Here is a 24,624-nt window from a genome sequence, read left to right as displayed (position 1 = left end):
GGCGACGGTTTAATTTCCCACCATCTTGAGTTTGGAGAGAGTTGGGAAAGCTTGAACTCTGCATGGCGTCCTCTGTTCTTTTTCCTGTCTCCGTATAATTTTGCTCAGTTAGACTTTTCGAACTTGATAAGGTAATGGTGCACCTCACTGACTGTTTTACTGTTAGGGGGTTCTTCAAAGCTGAAAGAAATCGTGTAATAGTAGCGAAAGCAAATTTAAAAGGACGTCATCTAAATAAGGAGATTAAGAGGGCATTTGACGTGATGTTCATATGGTCAGAGAATTAACAGATGAAAGATAATGGAGAAACATGTACTTGTGTTACCCCTTAAAACAGATCTAAATTAAACAGTTGAATATAGTGAAGTTAGATTATGAAACTAATCCCATGTAATGTCTGGAGAGAGAAATGTACTCTAATAAATGTAAATTGCGTAATGTGGGAAACCCCGAATTGGCCGCAAATAATACACATAAAGGTCCACAGGGATCTTGCGGTTGAAAATGTCCTGTAAAGCCTGGCTGGGTATGTATTAGTGTTCATAAGGAAGAAAGTACGCTTCGTGGTTTGAGATGGGATCACATTGAAGTTCTGAGGTTCTTAAACAGGGATTCGCAAACGCCTTGGAATACGGAGGAGAGTTTCTTGAGGCGTACTTTGGGACCTGGTGAAAAAGCAATATAAAATAGACCAGAATAACTAATACAATTATGATTATTGAGAACTGAGAGACACAGTTCCATAAAGCATGCATATCTTTCACACTCAGACGTAATATTCATCCACCCATCCATCATCCAATCCTATGTCGCCCCATAAGGAACGTAGGAACCTGGGGCTAGGCAAGTTGGTCCTGACATTTACGATGAGAGTGACCAGCCTCACTCATCCCTGATTGGCATTACGTGAGCAAATAACCCCAACCTCCCCTTGGATATAAACATACACAGGTTCAGTCCGATTCTTGGCTAACATCAAGTAACTTAGCTGTAACCAATTCCAGCTATACTGGGGATAAAAAAGAATTCATACTCCTTTATTCGGCCTGATCCAACAGGTGATTAAGTTTTAGGCCGTTCTTCTCAGACGTTGTATTAGACTCTATCTTAATACTCTGTCATTCTGGTAGGCATCAAACAATGAATTCTGCTGTGGGAAATTCATACCAGGACAAGAGTTACAAGCTTCCTCTTTAGCTCTAACCTATTCATTAAGACGACGTCATTCTTACTGAAATCTTGCTTTCACCAAATAGTTTGTATTTGAAACACGGTATCTTTTAGTTGTGTGTGTGTGTGTGTGTGTGTGTGTGTGTGTGTGACTCACGACATAACCTGGGGACTCACAGCTCACCTGCCAATTAACCTTTAGGGCACCTGTGTCGTGTCGCTCTAGGTGTGTGTGTGTGTCCTGTGTACCTGTCTTCCTGTCTGTCTGTCTGCTTGCCTGCCTCCCTGCAGGTTCATCTATTTACCTCTACCTGCCTACCTGCTTGTTTCTCTGCCTGCCTACCTGCATGTTTCTCTACCTGCCTACCTGCTTGTTTCTCTGCCTGCCTACCTGCGTGTTTCTCTGCCTGCCTACCTGTGTGTTTCTTTGCCTGCCTACCTGCGTGTTTCTCCTTTCTGTCTGCATGTTTCTCTGCCTACCTCACTAAAGATTTTATTATTTTTTCTTTACTTTCTCGGATTCTCTGTGAAAATATACCAAAGGGAGGATTACCTTTTTATTGTCCGTGGGTTCTCTGACATAAATATTCATGCCAGTTCACAGGGAGGTATAGTGTGTGTGTGTGTGTGTGTGTGTGTGTGTGTGTGTGTGTGTGTGTGTGTGTGTGTGTGTGTGTGTGTGTGTGTGATGTGATTGGTAAGGTGTGTATGATCTTCGCAACCGTGGCTGGGTGGGTGAGTGTCCGGGAAAGAACGGGTTGTGGTGAGCCTATGTCTGATGCTGGACATGTGGTTATTAGAGCAGAAGGGAGGTAGGCCAGGGTAGAGGCAGGGAAAAAGCAGGGGTAGGGCGGGGCAGTTAAGGGTATAGGGACAGGGTAAGGGTGGGTTAAGACAGCAGGGCAGGGGGAGGGCTGGATAAGGGTAGGGTTAGGTAGGGTACGGGTAGGGTAGGCTAGGACTGCATAAATTCACGACAGGGGATGGCAGGACACGGTAGAAGTAATGTCAGGGGAGGGGCAGAGCAGGGTAAGGTTAAGTAAAGGAAAGGCAGGGAAAGGAAGGAAAGGGAACGGCAGGGTAGGAAGGAAAGCAGGGCAGGGGTGAGGGTGAGACAGAGGAAAGAAGGAAAGGGGACGGCAGGGTAGGAAGGAAAGCAGGGAAGGGAAGAGAATGGCAGGGTGGGAAGGGAGAGAGTGAGGGCGGGGCAGGGAAAGACAGAGCAGGCAGACCGGAATGAGGCAGGGAGGGAAGGCGGGGAGAGGTAGGACGAGGCTTTCAAGGTCAAGGTATAGTAAGGCAGGATAGAACAAGGCAGGGCAGGAAGGGAAAGGTAGGGCAGGGCAGGGCAGGGGAAGGCGGGGGTAGACACACACACACACACACACACACACACACACACACGTTTCCCTAAGATCCTACATAACATTTCTTCCTCCTTTGAATTCAGCGTTCCTGTAGTCTGTAACTTTTTAGATGACATTATTATTATTATTATTATTATTATTATTATTATTATTATTATTATGGGCACCACAGACGGTTTAGTATAACACAAGAAAGGTCTCTTACACGAACGAAAAAATATAATCCATCACCTCCTTCAATTATACCATGACGATTGCCCAGTTTAATTCCACCACCAGACGATTATGTAGCTCAGGAAGGAACCCTCGTCGTGAAGGGGTTAGCACTTCCCCAGGGTTTCTCGCAGGCCACCTCCAGACGGTTTTATTCAGTAAGAGAGCCGTCCGTAGCGGGGAAAGGGTTACTGGTAGGGATTGTCCACTTGTGCAATCCATTCACTTCGATGACGTCTTCTGTATGCAGTTCTTGTTATGCCAGACGATTTTTTCAGGTATTGTTCCAGAAAGACGGTTTTGTTACATTTTATTACCGACAGACGATTTTATTCATTTTTTTACAACTGACGGACGATTTTATTCATTTTTTTACAACCGACGGACGATTTTATTCATTTTTTTTAACAACCGACAGACGATTTTATTCATTTTTACAACCGCCGGACGATTTTATTTTTTAATTCTTACAACCGACAGACGATTTTATTGATTTTTTACAACCGACAGACGATTTTATTCATTTTTTGTTACAACTGACACGATTTCATTAATTTTATAAAACCGACAGACGATTTTATTCATTTTTTTACAACCGACAGACGATTTTATTCAGTTTAGTTGCCGCTCTTATACCGAAGGATATAAAATGTGGGGAGACTATTAACGAGAATAAATCACCGAGGCAAAGGTGTTAGGGAGCCTCACAAGCACACTGGAAGACGAACCAACATGTGAAGGACTGGATAGGTAGGGAGGGGAGGGGTGGACAGAAGGTGGGGGTGGGGGTGGAGGGGTAGAGGGGGTGGGGGATGGGTAAGAGGGGTGGGGGGATGGGTAAGAGGGGTGGGGGAGGGGGGAGGAGTGGGGGATGGGTAGGGGAGGGGTAGAGTGGGTGAGGGTAGGGGAAGGAAGGGGGGAGGGGTAGGCTATTGACCAGTAGCAGGAGTAAATGTCCAGAGAGGTATTGGCTTCTTCCCCCCCCCCCCTGTTTTGTATATGCCACGGGGGGTAGGGGGAGTTAGGGTAGGGGGAGTCTGAAGTTAGGGTAGGGGGAGTCTGAAGTTAGGGTAGGGGGAGTCTGAAGTTAGGGTAGGGGAAGTCTTAAGTTAGGGTAGGGGGAGTCTGAAGTTAGGGTAGGGGATGTCTGAAGTTAGGGTAGGGGAAGTCTGAAGTTAGGGTAGGGGGAGTCTGAAGTTAGGGTAGGGGAAGTCTGAAGTTAGGGTAGGGGAAGTCTGAAGTTAGGGTAGGGGAAGTCTGAAGTTAGGGTAGGGGAAGTCTTAAGTTAGGATAGGGGAAGTCTTAAGTTAGGGTAGGGGAAGTCTGAAGTTAGGGTAGGGGGAGTCTGAAGTTAGGGTAGGGGGAGTCTGAAGGTAGGGTAGGGGGAGTCTGAAGTTAGGGTAGGGGGAGTCTGAAGTTAGGGTAGGGGAAGTCTGAAGTTAGGGTAGGGGGAGTGTGAAGGTAGGGTAGGCATGGAATGGGGCTGGGGTAGAAGTTAGTGTAGGACAGGGTAGGGATGAAATGGTTAGATTTGGTTTAGAATACAGGTAAGGGCAGATTAGTGTAGGGCAGGTATGGTTAGATTAGATTAGGTTAGGTTAAGGGTAAGGTGTGAGTGACTGTGATTGATTTAGAGTGGATGAGGACAGATTAGAGTAGTGCACGCTTGATTAGGTTACATTAGGCAAGGTAAGATAGGAGAGGAAAAAAGGGCGGGGCAAGGCAGAGCAGATTAGGGAAAATTAAGGAGGGTGCGAGGGAAGGTAACAGAGTGAGACAGTTTTTCTTTCATTCTTCCTTTTATTTATTTTTTATTTTTTTCAAGGGTACGATGAAAAGTAGATGATCCTCCTGTAATATTTGTGAAGATGTTAATTCAAACGTGACTGTATAATTTTTCAACAAGACGATCTCCCATGATGTAAAAGGGTCTAGAAAAGCCTGCGTTGCCCACAGGCGAGGATCATCTGTTTGGCTCAGTGGTAATGTGCACGCGTTTGAAGTGCGAGGGCATGAGATCAAGTCCCGGCCAGGACAGTGTGATTAATTTGTTAAGTTTCAGTTCGGTTATTACAGTAAATTTAACTAACTGTCGTGTGGTGCCAGCCGGGTATCTAAACACACACACACACACACACACACACACACACACACACACACACACACACACTCTCTCTCTCTCTCTCTCTCTCTCTCTCTCATGAACAACCCATCCTACATAATGCCCTAAATTACAGTATATGTTTTATGAGTCTTAACACCAAAGCAAGATTCTGGAGCAAAGGTCAGGGCAGGTCACAGTTCCACAGAGGCCACTAGAATCCCCCGAACTCAAGGTCAAGAGAAAGCACACAGACTTCTACATATTTTCCCCCTGAGGGTAAGATAGTAGTGGATGTGTTGCCTTTGACGCTGACTTGGGAGGAATGCTGACGGCTCAGAAAATGTCGATAAACGAGAGGCCGACGTCAGGAATAACTTAGCAATCACTTGTGTTATCTACAGTATATTCACTTCATGTTTTAGCCTCTTTCCCTTCCAATCGCCTTCAGTTCCCTCCTCCATTTTTCCCCCCTCCCCCAGTTCCTTCCTGTCAATCCCCCACCCTCCTCCCTTCTCCCCAATTCCCCTTTCCTCCTTCCACCACCCTCAACCCCCTCCTCTCTCTTCCCCACCCTTCTCTCTCCAACCCATCCCCTCCCATCTCCCCCAACTCCCTCCCCCCTTACCCGCCAAAATACATACAGCCAGTTTCATATTACTTCTTTCTAGTTGTCATATACATTATCACGGAACACCTCCATCGGCTTCTTGGAGATTCAAACCTGTTGGGGCAAGATACACAACCATTGCCCCCAGTACTGCGTCAGACCACCAGAGCAGTAGGCGTATTAATATAAAAATAACAGAATTCTATCCCTGCATGAGCACCCAACCTGTCCAGCACATCACAGCACGCTCAGAGTAATAGAGTACAAGGCATTCTCACTCTCACTTTCACTCACTCCCTCACTCTCACTCACTGCCATTTACTTCCAGTCTTAATAACTCCTCTCACGTTTCATTAACAGTTCATCGTATCATCCCAGGGTTTGCCCCCCCCCCCCCCAACACACACAAATGAGAGTCAGTGACCATCTAGATAAGAGGGCATAAAGGAAAGCAAAGGTCCCTTCGAGATTGTTTAAGAGAAGGTAACTAACATAACTGTTCTGTGAGTGAGAGGCAATAATAAAGCAGCAAGATCACCATTTTTTACATCAACACACAACAGCCTCCAATAGGTACTTTATTTTAATGCATACACAACCATACGGTGACAGGTAGACAATAAACACATACCCAGACAGTAACAGCAACAGCATTCAACCGTCAGGACATGCAAGCAGATTAAAGAAACAGGAATAAACAACAGATCACAATAGACACTGTATGTCAAGCTGCATCATACACCATACAGGTCAAAGCACCACACTGTCCAGCATTCCCACAGCCGAGACAACAACACAACATCGCAGGTATATTGCACCTGTGATCTCTTGGTTGTCGCTTCCTCGATGGTCAGATCAGTTACAACAGATCATGAGGCTGTCCCACAACAACAACAGAAGTAACACCAAGAACAACAGTAGATTCTGGCAATCTCAACTGAATAGTGTGGCAGTACGAGGAATCTAACACTAAAGTACGTGATTCATCAGATTTGTAACAACTATAGAACAAAAGTACTCCGAGTGGACATCGATGCTGACTGTGACCTTGGCCTGTAGCCTTGATCTTTGGTCGATTTACCACCTTTTCCCTGACTCATACACTACGTTTGTGCCAGTTTTGATCAAAATCGCATCAGGCATACATGAATTATTTTGTTAACATAGTTATCGTACGTTAACAAAACATCTGACAATAGATAGGTAGATAGATAGATAGATAGATAGCTACCTACCGTATATACATGAAAACGGACTTGTTCCTTATATCTACGCCTTCACCGACGCTGATAACAAAAGCAGCGGCAACAGCGAGGTTTGGATTTTTGAAGTAGATGTGCAGAACAGCTTAAAATCTCGTGAAACAAAAGCTGATCCATCAGTACAGGCCCCTGACCCTCACTTCACCCAGCAGGCACACTTTGTTTCCCTTCAGTAATTCATTGCACCAGGGACTGTCTCTGGTCTGGGATATGACCACTGTTCTATCTCACCACCCAGAACATACCCACACCCACGACACACACGTTACTAGGACACAACGCTACATCCACGACACACACCTACACCACCCATTCACACTTATTACACTCAGAAACTTAATACACTCGCAGTTTTTCAGCTACACCCCTGACACTTTACTTCCCTCACGACACCCCATGTACACACCAGCGACACTCAAGACGTACCCGTACCACTACACTCCACCTACACCCCAGGACACGCTCAGGACAACCCCATTACATCCAACACATACCACTACACCCCACCAACACCCCAAGACACACTTCTACACACCCCTGGAACCCGTTCTCTGCCCTCTCTCCAAATCCCACGAAGCCCCTCTCCCTTTCCTCACCTTCACCTCTCCTCCCCTCCCCCCTCATATTAATCCCTGGTCACACCCCTCACCCTTACACCCCCAGGAACGACCATTACACACAGGACACGCATCTACACCCAGTACATAGCCAGGACACTCGCTGCACACCACTAAACCCAAAACACACACATACTACACATCCCCAGGTATTCGTTCAGTACCACCTATTTTATCCTAGAACTCCCTGTAATCCCTCTCCCCCTCACCAACGGCATTTTAAAAGCTCCCTTATACACCAGGACAACCTCTGATCCCTCTTTTCCCCCTCACCCTCCCATCCCCTTGTCCCCCCCCCTCTCACCCTGCAGAACATCCCGTCACCCCCCAGGGTTTCGTTCAATACCCTTTCTTCGATGCTAGGCCTCCCCCCCCTCCCCCCACTTCCCCCAGTCATAATATTTTTTACCCCTCTCACCCCTGCCATGAGACCCTCCCTGTCCCTCTGTCTTTCTCACCCTAGGACAACCCTCTCCCCCTCCCCTTTCTTCCATCATAGGACCACCCACTTCCCCTGCTCCCACCCACATTTTTATCCTCCCCTCCCCTTTCTTCCATCATAGGACCACCCACTTCCCCTGCTCCCACCCACATTTTAATCCTCCCCTCCCCCCACGCATAAGGACAGCCCCCCATCCTTCCATCCCTCTGTCCCGTCTCACACCTTAGGACACCCCCGATCACCCTTAGGACACATCCCTAACCTGCAGTACACCCTACTAGCCCACTCAAGAACCTTTTCATGACACCCCCTCACCTTTATGATACGTAACGCAACCAGTAGGACACACACACACACACACACACACACACACACACACACACACACACACACTGGGAGGAATGGTACTCGGGAGGCGGCGAGGATTCGTGGGGCAATATGTTATTAAATATAATAATGAATAATGTGATGACGCAATGGGTCAAAGAAGAGACACGGTTTCGAGGTGAGGACACACCAGCAAGGTTAGATTTACTGTTCACCAAAGAACCCGATGTAATAGAATCATTGGAATATCTCTGTCCTTTGGGAAAAAGTGATCACGTGGTCATTGAGTTCCAGATGTTAATAGGAAACGTCGAGCCAAGAGACGAGCTTCATAGACAGGGAAGATACAACTTTGGCAAAACAAATTTTACAGGCTTGAGAAACTTTTTTGAAAATGCGGATTGGAGAAAATTCAGAGAAACAAGAGAGATACAGAGGAAGTGGGATATCTTTCTAGACCTCTATAATTTGGGAGTGGAAAAATTTGTACCAAGAGTAAGAGGGAAAGAAAACAGGAAAAAGGAGTGGTTTAATAGAAGTTGTATGATAGCCAAAAAAGAGAGAGATAAGGCGTGGAACAATTGGAGAAAGAGAGGTAACGACAGAACAAAGGAAGAATATAAAAGAACAAGAAACGAATACACAAGAATACGTAGGGAAGAAGAAAGGAATTTTGAAAAAGGTATAATTGACAAATGCAAGGATGAACCCAAACTGTTTTATAGATTTGTTAATGGCAAACTGAAACAAAAGGAAAGAATCACCAAGCTGAAAGTAGATGGAGAGGTCTTTAAGGATGCGGCAATGCAAAGAGAAATAATGAACAAACGTTTCCAGTCAGTTTTCACTAAAGAAAAGGAGCTTGTGGAAGGGGAGGGAGTGATTAGAAATGTTCCGGTGATGAAAGATATAAAAGTGGAGTTGCAGGAAGTGTATAAATTACTGGAAACTCAAGATGTAAGGAAAGCCCCAGGACCTGATGGAATTTCTAATTGGGTACTGAAGGAATGTAGAGAACAACTGGCGGATAAAATTCACAGCTTAATTGTATGCTCACTGGAAGAGAGGAAAGTGCCAGAAGAATGGAAGAGGGCAAATGTGGTACCAATTTACAAGGGAGGAAACAGGGAAGAACCCCTGAATTATAGACCAGTGTCTCTAACCAGCATGGTCGCAAAATTGTGTGAGAGAATCCTGAAAGACAGATGGATAAAATATCTGGAAGAGATGAATATTTTGGCTGAATGTCAGTTTGGATTCAGAAGTGGAAGGTCATGTGTTTCAAACTTGTTGAGCTTTTACTCAAGAGCGATTGATGTGGTACAGGAGAGAGATGGTTGGGTGGATTGTGTGTACTTAGACTTAGAGAAGGCCTTTGACAAGGTACCTCATAAGAGACTAATGTGGAAACTAGAATATATAGGAGGACTAAAGGGGAAACTTCTGGAATGGATGAGAGACTTTTTGAGAGACAGACAAATGAGGACAGTAATAAAGGAAAAGATGTCTGGATGGAGGGAAGTAACAAGTGGAGTCCCTCAAGGCTCAGTGTTGGCGCCAGTAATGTTCCTGATTTACGTAAATGATATGGTAGATGGAGTGAACAGTTATGCGAGTCTGTTTGCTGATGATGTAAAGATCTTGAGGAAGATAGAGGTTGAGGAGGATTGTAAAATACTGCAGGAGGATTCGGATAGGATACACAATTGGAGCCGGACGTGGGAAATGAAATTTAATGTAAAGAAATGTAAAATATTGGAAATGGGTAAAAGTACCAGGAGACCATCACTGAATTATTTTTTGGGTAATGAATTAATCACAAAAAGGAGAGAAGAGAAAGATTTGGGAGTGCTGGTCCAAGATAGTTTGTCACCAGAAAAGCACATTAACAAGATAGTTGGAGAGACTTATAAGCTCTTGACTAACATAAGAGTAGCATTTCATTATATGGATGAGGAAATGATGAAAAAATTGATAGTGGCCATGATCCGCCCCAGGTTAGAATATGCAGCGGTAGTGTGGTGCCCACACAAAAAGAAAGATATAAACAAGATTGAGAGAATACAAAGAACAGCAACCAAGATGGTCCCCAGTCTGACAGACCTGTCATACAGAGAGGCTGGAAAAACTGGATTTGCCTTTGTTAGAGGAAAGGAGAAAGAGGGGAGACATGATTGCGGTGTTCAGGACCATGGTGGGAGTAGATAAAATTGACAAAGAAGATCTGTTTGTATGGGATAAGAGAGCAACAAGAGGACATGGAATGAAATTGAAAAAGTCAAGCTGCTTGAAGGATATCAAGAAATATAGCTTTCCTTACAGAAGTATAGACTTATGGAATAGCCTGGACAAAGAGATCGTCCAGTCTAAAAACTTAAACGAGTTTAAAGTTAAATTCGACTTATTGAGAAACAGCGACGGAAACCCACGAGCATAGTACATTCCGTGTATATCACAATTAGGTATATTCTTAAATATTTGGAACGACTTTGACAAAGAGGTGGTGCATGAGAAAAACATTCATGTGTGTAAAGGTAGACTTGATAAATGTGGATATGGAGACAGGACAACACGAGCATTGCTCAATTCCTGTATACTACAAATAGGTAAATACAAATAGGTAAATACACACACACACACACACACACACACACACACACACACACACACACACACACACACACACACACACACACACACACACACACACACCGTTCACTACCCTCTTCCTAATCCCAGGACATGCCCCCACTCCTCCCCCTCCCCATCTAACCATCTGCCGCCCATCCCTCATCCTTTCAATCATCCCACAGTCCATTAGAACACCCCCACTTCCTCTCTATCCCCCTCTCACCCCTCCTGAAGATCTCCATGACACCCAGGTCGTTCCCCATACCGACAGGATAAGGAGAGATTCAAGAGGTACCGGTATAGCACTTATGCATTTTCGGTTCCCTTCCTCCACCCCATACTGTCCCCCTCCCCCATCCCCCACCCCTCTATACCCCCTTTCCACGACAACCTCAGTTCCTCTCTATCCCCCTCTCACCTTCCAGAACTACCAAGATGTACTAGTGGTAGGGGGGGGGGACGAATTTTAAGAGGTAAAATACATAAGCAAAACTCGACCCTCTTACCCTCCTCATACCATTCCTCTCCCATCCTTCCCTCACCCCTCTAGCTCCCCTCGCCCCCTTCAGGACAAGTACGCTGCCTTTCTATCCCTTCTCACCCCCAGAACACACCAAGGTCTTTCCCCTTACCGACTGGGCGAGGGGGGAGGGGGGTGTCGTTTTAAAGGGTATCGTATTGTACATTATCAAAACTCGGCCCCCCACGTCCCATCCTACCCACTGCCACTCTCCCATCCTTCCCTCACCCCTCTAGCTCCCCTCACCCCCTCCAGCACACCCTCACTACTTCTCTATTCTCCTATCATTCCCTCAGGACACACTAAGGTCCTTCCCCCTACCAAAAAGACAGGGGGGGTAAGGGGACGAGGGTTTCAGGAGGTATAGCACATATGCAAAACTGGCCTCCCTTCTCCTTCCCTTACTATCTGTACCCTATCTTTCTTTCACCCCTGTAGCTCCCCTCAGCCGTCTAGGTCACCCCCACTACTTCTTTATCCCTTCACACCCCCAGGACATACCGAGGTCCTTCCCCTTACATACAAGAGTGGGGGAGGGGGGGAAGGGGTCATCAAGGGGTAAAGTACATAAACAAAACTCGATCCTCTTCCCCTCCCGTTACTATCCCTCTCCTATCCTTCCCCCACCACTCTCGCTCCCCTCCCCCCCTCTAGGACACCCCCACTTCTTCTCTATCCTCTTTCCCCAGGACACACCGAGGTCCTAACCCCCCAATCGAGCAGGGGGACGCATCAACGGGGTATATAAGCACAACTCGGCCCTCTGAAGTCGCCAGTTGTCCTGGGTGTCTCCTTGCTTCCACACCTGCCCTGCCCTGCCCTGCCCTCTCTTGCCCCCTAGGAGGAAAGGAGAGGAACGCAGAGACTCACCAGCACCTCTTGTCTGCTCTCCACGCCCACATCTCGTCTGCTTCCACTCCCATTGTCTGCTGCCTGCGGCGGTGATAAGATGGGTGTTCATACTCTGCTGTGTCTTGCATGTGAGTTGATTTGTTTGTGGTTTGTAAGTGGAACAGGTTAGGGGGTTCTCTCTCTCTCTCTCTCTCTCTCTCTCTCTCTCTCTCTCTCTCTCTCTCTCTCATTGTGTGTGTGTGTGTGTGTGTGTGTGTGTGTGTGTGTGTGTGGATTCTTTTAATACTAATAAATTGCATTGCTTAAGAATAACTTTAGATGCAAGAATTTCCTCTCTCTCTGGCACACACACACACACACACACACACACACACACACACACACACACACACACACACAATACTTCATGGTGCTGCAGGGGTTGGTCACTCTCTTCCTGGCTCTCCCTGCAGTGTGTGTGGTGGCAGCTTTGGGATCGCCGAGGGTGAGAGGGGACCCGATGTGGCAGGCCCGTGAGAGTGTCCCAGAGAGCCGCCAGGGGGACCAGCACCAGGTACCGTATTCACTGACGTTCTTCACCGTAACATGTAGATGAGATCGTATGTATGCACCCAGAGTTGGGAAAAAGAGCAGGTGTTGCGTTTTACTCGATGTGTGTGTGTGTGTGTGTGTGTGTGTGTGTGTGTGTGTGTGAACAAAATAACTCCAACAGATTTTACCCGAATTAACCAAACTCCAGAGGAACTGACGGTAACTCAAAGATTAAGGTCACAGGTCTTCGTTAGACTTTGACCTGCCAAGGTCAGCTTAAAAAGTTGTTATTCATTTTAGATCAAACTGGAGGAAGGGCTGAGGATAAGGCATGAACGAAGGGATTGAATTTTGAGAACAATCAGTGTAAGGTCAAGATCACAGGGAAAACATGTTCGGCCTTTACACCAATTGGTGGGCGCTGGTGGTGCACTCTTTGAGTGCTCCTTCTTGTTTTTAATAATTTCAAACGCTTCATTTAAAACTGGAGTAAATATTGAAGTGAGAAATCCTCCTAAACTGAATGACATTGTATGGAAATAGCAAAATAAATAAATAAATTAAAATAAAGGTTTGGGTGACATGGTTAATGGTTCTTGTGCAGTTGATATGTATTAATCTAATTTTCCTCCTCCTTAGGACAACGCCCGTTATGTCCAGCTGCCCCAAAGCATTTTGGACAACCTGCTGTCTGATCCCCGGTACAGTGAGGAGGTCCGCCGGATTATTGCTGCTAATGTGGCTCCGGAGGTCATACCGGTAAGGCCTCCCCCGGTTCAGGTGACCTCTCGCCCAACCTACCAGTACAAACCCCAGCCGGACATGCAGAGTGAACCGGTACACCAGCTTCAAGATGTGAGACATTTCGAACCACAGAACGAAGCAGTGAGACTGCCGAGCCGGTCTCAGAGTCAGCGGAGGCAGTACCAGTCCCAGTACAAACCAGTAAGCCTGTTCCCAGTACCAATCAGTCAGTTATAGGTGGATTCAGAGATTAGGACTGTATTTTAGATGGCATAGGAAACTTCGAAACACCTCAACCTTAGCAATTTATTTTATATTTTACACACTAGCATTTTCTTGTGTATTATTTCTCTCGTTTGGTGTTTGGGTCAGTAACTTACAAATTAAATGGAATTGTAGTTTGCAGAATAAATCGCTGAGGAATAGGTGTTACTGTGTTTCCGAAGCCATTTACATTATGACATTAAAATAGAAGCCTGGGGACTCATTAAATTTCATGAAGATCTGTTTGAGTTTGGGGGTATGTACTCTCCATCCCTTTCTAGACTGCGAGTATACAGTATGTGCAGTAAAGTGACGATGCACACACACACACACACACACACACACACACACACACACACACACACACACACACTCGAGCGATCCAAGTCTTCCCGATTATTCATTAAGTAAATATGCATGGGTATGGTAAGATAGCCTCATGAAATGTTGATCACGGACTGACTCTGCATACACCAGCTGTTGCACCCTTCCATGAGCATTGAATTGAGTGTAAAAGGTTCTTAGGGCCTGATTTACTGCGGCGGTGGACTACTGAAGGAGTTGCTGACCCTCGTGTAATCAAAAGGCATTGGTCTAAATCCATCTTCTTCTGTCAGTTGGCGGCTGCGTTGCATTGGCCTAACTTCTGTTCCTATTCTTCCAGTCGCCAGCCGCCTCGAATCCTCAGAGCGTTCGACACCCAGCAGCCGCCCCTCGGTTCCCAGCCCCCGTGTACCCCACCGGCAACGATCTACTGGTGGATGCGCAGATCGGCCACCTCCTGCGCAACGCTCCGGAGTCTGCACAGCTCATTGCGACCGCCCCTGCCATCCCTGCGCTGATTGATCGACTCCCAGACAATGCTACTCTGATCAGGCCCAATATTGTGGATACTTTTAGCTGTGAAGGCAGGGTGAGTAAATAGAAAATTCTCTCTCTCTCTCTCTCTCTCTCTCTCTCTCTCTCTCTCTCTCTTGTATTTCATTTCCTTTCTCTTGTACATCTCCCCCTATCCCTCCCTGTTGTTTTTCTTCCTTTCTCCCTTCTTGCTCTTGCTTCTCTTCCTCTCCCTCTTTCCCTCCCTGTTGTTTCTCTCTCTTTCTCTCCCTTTCTTCCGCCCCAATATTTCTCCTCCTTTCTCCCTCCCCCCTCCTCTTGCCCTTCCACATTCCTTTCTCGGCTTCCATGTGTACTGCCTCTTATCTTGCCTCCTCCCTCCCTCCCTCCCTTCCTCTTTTCCTTCCTTCCTTCGTCTGTCCCTCCCTCCCTCCCTTCCTTCCTTCCTTCCTTTCGTCCTACATCTCTTCTTTCTCGTCCTGCCTCCTCTCCTTCCTTCCTACCTCTCGTCCTGCCTTCCCTCCTTCCTTCCTTCCTTGTTTCCTTCCTCTCTCTTAAATTTTCCCTCATTCTTTTCCTTGCTTTCTTTTCCTATCTACTTCTGTTTTGTTTCTCACTCTCGCCCTGCCTCTCTCCCTCCCCCCTCTCCCTCCATTTCAATATATTTTCACTCATACCTTCTTCCATTTTTTTCCTCCTTCCCTCCCTACCCTCCTTCTCTCCCAATTGTCTCTCCTTTCTCTCTCCTTCTCTTCCAGTCTATCCTTCCGTCTCTCTCCCTGTCACATTCCTGTCCCTGCTACCATGTGCCCTGTCTTGCTTATCTTGTCCTGGCCTGACTCTCTCTCTCTCTCTCTCTCTCTCTCTCTCTCTCTCTCATACTGAGCAAGTAATTATTCAGTGTGGTGGACGGCAGTGCTCATCGGTTGCTAGCTAGGAGAGAGAGAGAGAGAGAGGGAGAGAGCATTGTGTGTGTGTGTGTGTGTGTGTGTGTGTGTGTGTGTGTTTGGATAATCATGTAGTCTACTCAAGTTCCCTCATCCCATTTTCCTCCACACCTCAGCCATTCAAAGTATACAAGGGGTACTAAAACAAATCCCCCACACCTCCCTTTGCAGTCCTACGGTTTCTACGCAGACGTGGACAACGAGTGCCAGGTGTTCCACGTTTGTCTGCCCCTCCGCCAGCTCTACCCAGCCAACTTCACCGTCGACATCACCTACACCTTCTCCTTCATCTGTCCTGCGCATACCATCTTTAGCCAGGTAAGTGTGTGTGTTTTTTCTGTACTCCTGTCACTCTAATCTGGTCCAAAATTCATGTACACTGTATTTTTTTTCTTTTATTCTAACTTTGCCTAAAATTCATGTTCACTGTCTTCAATCAGAGTAGTGGTTGAGGTTTCTTCTATAGGCCTTTTGCTCTGACTTGGCCTAAAATTGTCGTCTCTCCATCTTGAACGCCGAGTTACCAGAGACTAATATTGGAATTTGGTGCTAGTCATGAAGAAGTATTGTTTTATAGAAACGATAGAAGGGTGTTCAGTGTCTTATTGTGTCACTGAGCTACGTGAAAAAAGCTGCAAAAGGACATAAATTAGGGCCAGGTTAAGGTGAAAAGAGTATAGTTAGCCTGAATGTAAATGAGGTTGAATCCAACTGGACCCGATGTATATATATATTTCTTAAGTTTGACTAAGTTTTCTCACCACGGATATCACACCTTCTTATGCATCTGTCCAAAGCAAGCAGTCTTCAGTCAGGTCAGTGATTTTAAGGCTTCTTGTAGTTAGTATAAATGGAAAAGTAAGTTTGGCAAATATTGACTGTTATTCTAGGCAACCCAATCGATTTTTCTCCTACACTGGGCTGGATGGGTGACTCAAGTTTGCCATTTCATCAGTCGTTGCATTCCATTGTATATCTTATTTGATGATGTAAGATCTAAGTGATAATGTCTAACTTACTCGATGAACCAGTCTCCCTGCTATTTTCTTCAGGCTAACACCAGACAATTTTTCTTTACGTGAGAGAAATCGCAGTTGTGTTATTTATTTATTTATTTATTTATTTTTAACCATTTTGCTGTTATGGTCGCACTTGAGCATTTTGTCCAGGCTAACACTAAGGAAGTACTTGGTGTCACAGGTTTAAAAGTATTTCAGTGAGCGCTTGTTTCGCTGTGTGTTCACCAAAACGCTTTATTCCTGCAAACACTAGACGCTTTTACTTTTCTTGAGAGAACTCTTGATAGTCACTGGAGTAAAAGCTGTCTCTCTTAATCCCTTCAGCTACTATGGGCACACTTGGGTATTTTCTTCAAACTAACATAGGATAATTTTCTTCTGCTGAGGAAAATCCCAGTAGTCAATCACAGCCATCTACACTCGAGATGGCCTCAGTTATTTTAGGTGGCTGTTGCTTACACTGTCCCCAGTCTGCATAATACTCGTTTGAATCTGGGTGGCGTCTTCTATTTTGTTTTTTCTTCGGTCAAACGCTTTTCTTCAATTTAGGAAAGACCTCTCTAATTTAAAGGGGTTTATTATGGAGCATGGCGGGAAAGGAGCATGTCGCGATAGAGGAAAATTAAGAAGACTTCACATTGGCGTGTGTAATCCCTGGTGTTACTTCTTGAGCTGTCCTTTGCAGTATGATTGTCCTTTTACCTGGTGAGCGCGCTGTAAGGGAGTGCATGTGTGCTTAGCTTCTTGCTGCTGTTGGTTTCCTCCTGTTCATGGGGAAAACCTTGATTTTTAACCTCCACACACATACTGCCCAACCTACAATGGCCGTACTGCCTCACCCTGCCTCTCCACCCATATTTCAGACTGTCCTCTGCAGGGTGGCAGGGAATAGGCTTTGGCCTGTTCCCGTCTCGCCATCGCCCTTTCCCATTCCCAGGAGAGGAAAATATTTGTTGCAGTAGTATTATTCTAGTTAGTCACTGCTAGGAGACGGAGCATCTTCACCAAGACAAAATGAATAGACTGTAGCTTATTTTATGCATGATATGCTCTTTTCCTCCTCACCAAGACAAAGTGAATAGATGCTACAGTAGCGTATTTCGTTCTTGATATGCTCCTTCCCTCTTCACCAAGGCAAAATGAATGGAGTATAGCTTATTTTATGCTTGATATGCCTCCTCTTCCTCTTCACCAAGGCAAAGTGAATGAAGTATAGCTTATTTTATACTTAATATGCCTCTTCCTCCTCTTCACCAAGACAAAGTGAATGGACTGTATTTTATTTCATTTTGTTACCACCATCTCCTTCAGCTGCCATCCAATCAGCTGTTAGTGGGTGGGGCATCCTTGCCTAGTCAAAATAACCGGACTACAGGAGACTTAACTCTTCCCACGGCTCTCTCGCGTCCGCAGTGTGAGTGAAGCGGTAGACAGACTGTACATACTTTCATTCCTTCTGCTGGCTGCTTGCTCCTCGCCAGATGAAAGTGAGAGGACTACAGCTTACCTTATTCTGGCGGCTGGTCTCTCTGTCTCCCTCTCTCTTTTTTTCTTTTCTTTTTTCTTTTTCTTTCTTTTTCTTTTCCACGTCCTTCTCGCCACCCGCAGGACGTGTTCGTGTGTGTTTGGGCCAGTGACGCTCTGCCCTGCGAGTTGGCCTCGAACGTCTCCCGCTACAACAGCAACTTCTTCAGGAGGGTGACAGACCAGGAGGGAGGGGAACGTTGGGCCCATGTGAACGAGCCCTTGGGAGGCGGTGATGGTGGTGATGGTGGTAATGCTGGTGGTGATGGTGGTAATGTTGGTGGTGGTGGTGGTGATGATGGTGATAATGGTGATGGTGAGGATGATGATGATAACGGTGATGATGATGATAATGATCATCTTCATTCCTAAGAAAGAGGAGAAGGAAGGAGAGGAAAGGATGGGGAAAGAGGAGAGAAAGGAAATTGAGTGGAGAGGAAATGAGAACAGGGAGGAGGGAGGAAGAGAAGAGGCAGAAAACATATGGGAGGAGCAAATGATGAAGAGGAGAGAGCAAGAGAAATTGAGGAAGAAGAGGAGGAGGGTGACAGACAATGATGGCAATGAGACAAATGACGACGATCAAATGCAGAACGTTAGGAGGAGGAAGAAGGAAGAAGAGTCGAGAGGAAAGGAGGGAATAAGGAAGACATCTACCTGTCTGACGAGAAATTCCAAAGAGGAGAAGGATAATAACGAGGATGGAAGAAGAGACGAGGAAGAGAGGGAGAAGTGGAAGAAGGAGAAGAAGAAGAGGAGGAAAAAGGAGGTGAAGGAAGAGGAGAGATAGCGAAGAGGTATTGATGGTTGTAAAGTGTTGTATGTTGCTACTGAAAGAGAGAGAGAGAGAGAGAGAGAGAGAACTAATGGGCATTTAGGTTATGGTGCTGGTGTTGGCGTGTATGTGTGTGTGGCTTTAAATAATTTTTAATGTGTTCCTATTTGGTGCTATTCATAGAGTAGAGAATCCAAAATATTATGTCTACAAGCTTGGATTCTGATGGCTAAACTTGGATTCTGGTGTCTAAGCTTGGATTCTGGTGTCTAAGCTTGGATTCTGATGTCTAAACTTGGATTCTGATGTCTGAGCTTGGATTCTGATGTCTAAGCTTGGATTCTGGTGTCTAAGCTTGGATTCTGGTGTCTAAGCTTGGATTCTGATGTCTAAGCTTGGATTCTGGTGTCTAAGCTTGGATTCTGATGTCTAAGCTTGGATTCTGATGTCTGAGCTTGGATTCTGATGTATGAACTTGGATTCTGACTCTATGAGCTTGAATTAGGTTTACAAACTTGGATTCAATAAGCTTAAATTCTGATGTCTACCAGCTTGAATTCAATGTCTAAAAGCTTGAATTCTAATGTTTAGGCTTAAGCTTTGATGTCCATACAAATTCTGGATTCTAATTTTGGATTCTGATGTCTTCCATAAAGCTTGGGATTCCGCTACGGTGTTGTATGATATTAAGCTTCAGCTCTCTATAGTCCGCCCAGAGTGTCTTGTCAAATAAGCTCCGCCCCCCTTGTACCTGATTGGCTGAAATAAATAATAGCAATAGTGATGCTGTCGTTGTTTTACTGGATTATCCTTATTTCTGTTGCATATTTAGTGTTCTTACATTATTTGTCTTTATTAGATAGACAGATAGATAGTATAGATAGATAGATAGACAGACTGATTGATAGAAAAAATAAATAAGCAGATAGATATACAGATAAATATACATAGACATAGACGTGGGTACGTAAATAGACACAGACACACAGATAGAAAGGTAGACAAACAGATAGGTAGGTAGATAGATACATAGATAGACAGATAGACAGACAGACATACAGATAGATAAGTATATGCAGTCACAGGCTAATACGGTATCATATCCTTACATCGTGCCATTGGAGCCTCATCGCCATTCCGAATGAATCCATAACCACACGAAAGAGTAAAAATAAACGAGTCTCTAACATTTCTGAGCCATATATACTTGTCTGATTTTAGCCTGAGTGTTATAATGTCGGAGAGTCTATAGCGGAGAGTGTTAATTTATATATTTTTAACTCTGCTTTCCTTCTCTTGTCTTTCCCGCCCATTCTACTCTCCTTCCATTGTATTTTCCGTCATATCTCTTCTCCTTCATTTGTCTTTCCCGCCCATTCTACTCTCCTTCCCTTGTCTTTCCCACCCATTCTCTGTCCTTCCCTTGTATTTTCCGTCAATTCTCTTCTCCTTCACTTGTCTTTCCCGCCCTTTCTACTCTCCTTCCCTTGTCTTTCACGCCCATTCTCCTCTCCTTCCCCTGTCTTTCCCGCCCATTCTACTCTCCTTCCCTTGTCTTTCCCGCCCATTCTACTCTCCTTCCCCTGTCTTTCCCGCCCATTCTTCTCTCCTTCCCTTGTCTTTTCCGTCAATTCTCTTCTCCTTCCCCTGTCTTTCCCGCCCATTCTTCTCTCCTTCCCTTGTCTTTCCCGCCCATTCTCTCTCCTTTCCTTGTCTTTCCCGCCCATTCTTCTCTCCTTTTCATGTCTTTCCCGCCCATTCTACTGCCCTACCCTTGTCTTTTCCGCCCATTCTTCTCTCCTTCCCCTGTGTTTCCCGCCCATTCTTCTCTCCTTCCCTTGTCTTTCCCGCCCATTCTACTCTCCTTCCCCTGTCTTTCCCGCCCATTCTACTCTCCTTCCCCTGTCTTTCCCGCCCATTCTTCTCTCCTTCCCTTGTCTTTCCCGCCCATTCTACTCTCCTTCCCCTGTCTTTCCCGCCCATTCTACTCTCCTTCCCCTGTCTTTCCCGCCCATTCTACTCTCCTTCCCCTGTCTTTCCCGCCTATTCTTCTCTCCTTCCCTTGTCTTTTCCGTCAATTCTCTTCTTCCCCTGTCTTTCCCGCCCATTCTTCTCTCCTTCCCTTGTCTTTCCCGCCCATTCTTCTCTCCTTCCCTTGTCTTTCCCGCCCATTCTCTCTCCTTTCCTTGTCTTTCCCGCCCATTCTACTCTCCTTTCCTCGTCTTTCCCGCCCATTCTCTCTCCTTTCCTTGTCTTTCCCGCCCATTCTACTGCCCTACCCTTGTCTTTCCCGCCCATTCTTCTCTCCTTCCCCTGTCTTTCCCGCCCATTCTCACTACTTCCCTTGTCTTTCCCGCCCATTCTACGCTCCTTTCCTTGTCTTTCCCGCCCATTCTACTGCCCTACCCTTGTCTTTCCGCTCATTCTACTTTCCTTCCCCTGTCGTTCCCGCCCATTCTACTGCCCTACCTCTGTCTTTCCCGCCCAATGCACTCTCCTTCCCTTGTCTTTCCCGCCCATTCTACTCTCCTTCCCTTCTCTTTCCCGCCCATTTCCTTTCCTTTCCTTGTCTTTCCCGCCCATTCTCTCTCCTTTCCTTCTCTTTCCCGCCCACTCTACTCTCCTTCCCTTGTCTTTCCCGCCCATTCTACTCTCCTTCCCTTGTCTTTCCCGCCGCAGCAAATCTTTACTTACGATGGAAATTTGGTCGTAAGCATGTTCCTGTATCAGTGTGCGTGTTCCTTACCTGCTCCTTCGTCGCCTCCGTGCCACCCACCCTGCCTGCGTTACCTGTTCCTTGCCTAATGCTCCGTCGTGTGTCTCTCGTCGCTATCTGTTGCTTGTGTGTGTGTGTGTGTGTGTGTGTGTGTGTGTGTGTGTGTGTGTGATAGATAGATGCATACATAGACTGATATTAGGTACAGACAAACATAGACACATAGATTGATGGATGACACACACACACACACACACACACACACACACACACACACACACACACACACACACACACGGGGGGGGGAGAGAGAAGGCATGTATTTTTTGCCACCTATCCTCACTTTGTTACGTGTTTGTTACTTGTCCGATACCTGATGTGCCGCCATGTCTCTTATTGTGTGTGTGTGTGTGTGTGTGTGTGTGTGTGTGTGTGAGAGAGAGAGAGAGAGAGAGAGAGAGAGGGTGCTTGCTTGAGCGTGAGTGATTATGTACATGTGTGTGAGTGCGTGTGTGTTGTGTGCATGGGCCTTTGTGTGTGCTTGTGTCGAGATAAAGACTCTCTCTCTCTCTCTCTCTCTCTCTGTTCCATTCCTAAATTAAGTTGCCTGGCAGTAGTCTTCCCCTCAAAAAAAATAAGAAAAGAAAGAAAACAAAAAGAAAAAAGAAAGTAATCGTACTGAAGGGGTTAATTGCTCAGAGATAAAGTGGTTATATAGTAGGCCTAAAACACACACACACACACACACACACACACACACACACACACACACACACGGTACTAAAAGGGTTAATGGATGGGAGATAGTCATTCATTAGATCTAAAAAAAAACTTGTCCCGCTGCTGAGTGGCTTGTGTGTGTGTGTGTGTGTGTGTGTGTGTGTGTGTGTGTGTGTGTGTGTGTGTGTGTGTGATTCATACTGGCACCAGACTTTATTCATCTTTATTTATATATTTATTTTTTTATTTGTGAAAGGAAGTCTATCAGGGAACCAAACAGAAAAATCCTCGTAATACAAAATGGTAATAATTAACTGATGAAATAATGATTAAGTAAATGGTTAATAATTGATAAAGTAAATATTTATTCGTGTATTAACTGGCAAAATTAGCCCGATTCGCCTTCGTTAGATATTTACTGTTCCGCCTTGATAGTCTGGTTAATTTTGATCAGAATATATATACACATCCGCATACGTAGATGTGTATTAAGGAAGTCAGAAGCAAAATACCTGTGCTTATCAATATCAAGGTTGGCTTATGTGTCAACGTTGGAGGCTTTTAGAGGTAGAGCTTTTTTGAAGATAGAGCTTTTTAGATAGAGCTTTTTGGAGACAGTTTTTTGGAGGTAGAGCTTTTTGGAGATGGTAGAGCTTTTGGAGATAGCTGTCTACATGAGCCGATGGTCCTTCTGATGCCTGCTGTAGTACTAAAAGAGCCCTGAAACCCATGTAATACTCGTATGTGTCAAGTTAGAGGCCTGTCATGTATTGTCGTATGAAGTCATGAAGGGCACACACACACACACACACACACACACACACACACACACACACACACACACACACACACACACACACCGTTCACTACCCTCTTCCTAATCCCAGGACATGCCCCCACTCCTCCCCCTCCCCATCTAACCATCTGCCGCCCATCCCTCATCCTTTCAATCATCCCACAGTCCATTAGAACACCCCCACTTCCTCTCTATCCCCCTCTCACCCCTCCTCAAGATCTCCATGACACCCAGGTCGTTCCCCATACCGACAGGATAAGGAGAGATTCAAGAGGTATAGCACTTATGCATTTTCGGTTCCCTTCCTCCACCCCATACTGTCCCCCTCCCCCATCCCCCACCCCTCCATACCCCCTTTCCACGACAACCTCAGTTCCTCTCTGTCCCCCTCTCACCTTCCAGAACGACCAAGATGTACTAGTGGTAGGGGGGGGGGACGAATTTTAAGAGGTAAAATACATAAGCAAAACTCGACCCTCTTACCCTCCTCATACCATTCCTCTCCCATCCTTCCCTCACCCCTCTAGCTCCCCTCGCCCCCTTCAGGACAAGTACGCTGCCTTTCTATCCCTTCTCACCCCCAGAACACACCAAGGTCTTTCCCCTTACCGACTGGGCGAGGGGGGAGGGGGGTGTCGTTTTAAAGGGTATCGTATTGTACATTATCAAAACTCGGCCCCCCACTTCCCATCCTACCCACTGCCACTCTCCCATCCTTCCCTCACCCCTCTAGCTCCCCTCACCCCCTCCAGCACACCCTCACTACTTCTCTATTCTCCTATCATTCCCTCAGGACACACTAAGGTCCTTCCCCCTACCAAAAAGACAGGGGGGGGTAAGGGGACGAGGGTTTCAGGAGGTATAGCACATATGCAAAACTGGCCTCCCTTCTCCTTCCCTTACTATCTGTACCCTATCTTTCTTTCACCCCTGTAGCTCCCCTCAGCCGTCTAGGTCACCCCCACTACTTCTTTATCCCTTCACACCCCCAGGACATACCGAGGTCCTTCCCCTTACATACAAGAGTGTGGGAGGGGGGGAAGGGGTCATCAAGGGGTAAAGTACATAAACAAAACTCGATCCTCTTCCCCTCCCGTTACTATCCCTCTCCTATCCTTCCCCCACCACTCTCGCTTCCCTCCCCCCCTCTAGGACACCCCCACTTCTTCTCTATCCTCTTTCCCCAGGACACACCGAGGTCCTAACCCCCCATCGAGCAGGGGGACGCATCAACGGGGTATATAAGCACAACTCGGCCCTCTGAAATCGCCAGTTGTCCTGGGTGTCTCCTTGCTTCCACACCTGCCCTGCCCTGCCCTGCCCTCTCTTGCCCCCTAGGAGGAAAGGAGAGGAACGCAGAGACTCACCAGCACCTCTTGTCTGCTCTCCACGCCCACATCTCGTCTGCTTCCACTCCCATTGTCTGCTGCCTGCGGCGGTGATAAGATGGGTGTTCATACTCTGCTGTGTCTTGCATGTGAGTTGATTTGTTTGTGGTTTGTAAGTGGAACAGGTTAGGGGGTTCTCTCTCTCTCTCTCTCTCTCTCTCTCTCTCTCTCTCTCTCATTGTGTGTGTGTGTGTGTGTGTGTGTGTGTGTGTGTGTGTGTGGATTCTTTTAATACTAATAAATTGCATTGC

At 46.2% G+C, this 24,624-nt stretch overlaps 1 protein-coding gene across 1 annotated transcript; it reads left to right on the top strand.

Annotated features, from left to right (window-relative positions):
- Nucleotides 1-12,611: 12,611 nt before the first annotated feature.
- LOC145403947 (uncharacterized) lies at nt 12,612-24,249 on the top strand. The gene is made up of 6 exons (XM_080275549.1): nt 12,612-12,665; nt 13,283-13,588; nt 14,316-14,564; nt 15,607-15,753; nt 18,063-18,228; nt 24,173-24,249. Exons 1-6 carry the CDS (start codon nt 12,612-12,614, stop codon nt 24,247-24,249), a joined length of 999 nt encoding a protein of 332 aa, XP_080131675.1.
- Nucleotides 24,250-24,624: the final 375 nt, after the last annotated feature.

This window comes from Coenobita brevimanus, chromosome 62 (assembly GCF_032717465.1).
Source record: "Coenobita brevimanus isolate Jiangsu-jjx chromosome 62, ASM3271746v2, whole genome shotgun sequence".
Taxonomy (NCBI): domain Eukaryota; kingdom Metazoa; phylum Arthropoda; class Malacostraca; order Decapoda; family Coenobitidae; genus Coenobita; species Coenobita brevimanus.
Note: the sequence above shows the minus strand (reverse complement) of the source record. Positions and strands in the feature narration are given on the sequence as shown.

Bases quoted from the DNA above. Each gene is read 5' to 3' on its own strand.
- LOC145403947 (XM_080275549.1), top strand. From the start codon at position 12,612: ATGTGGCAGGCCCGTGAGAGTGTCCCAGAGAGCCGCCAGGGGGACCAG. The intron at 13,589-14,315 runs GTAAGCCTGTTC...CTATTCTTCCAG, and splicing joins ACCAGTCCCAGTACAAACCA to TCGCCAGCCGCCTCGAATCC. The intron at 15,754-18,062 runs GTAAGTGTGTGT...CGCCACCCGCAG, and splicing joins CGCATACCATCTTTAGCCAG to GACGTGTTCGTGTGTGTTTG.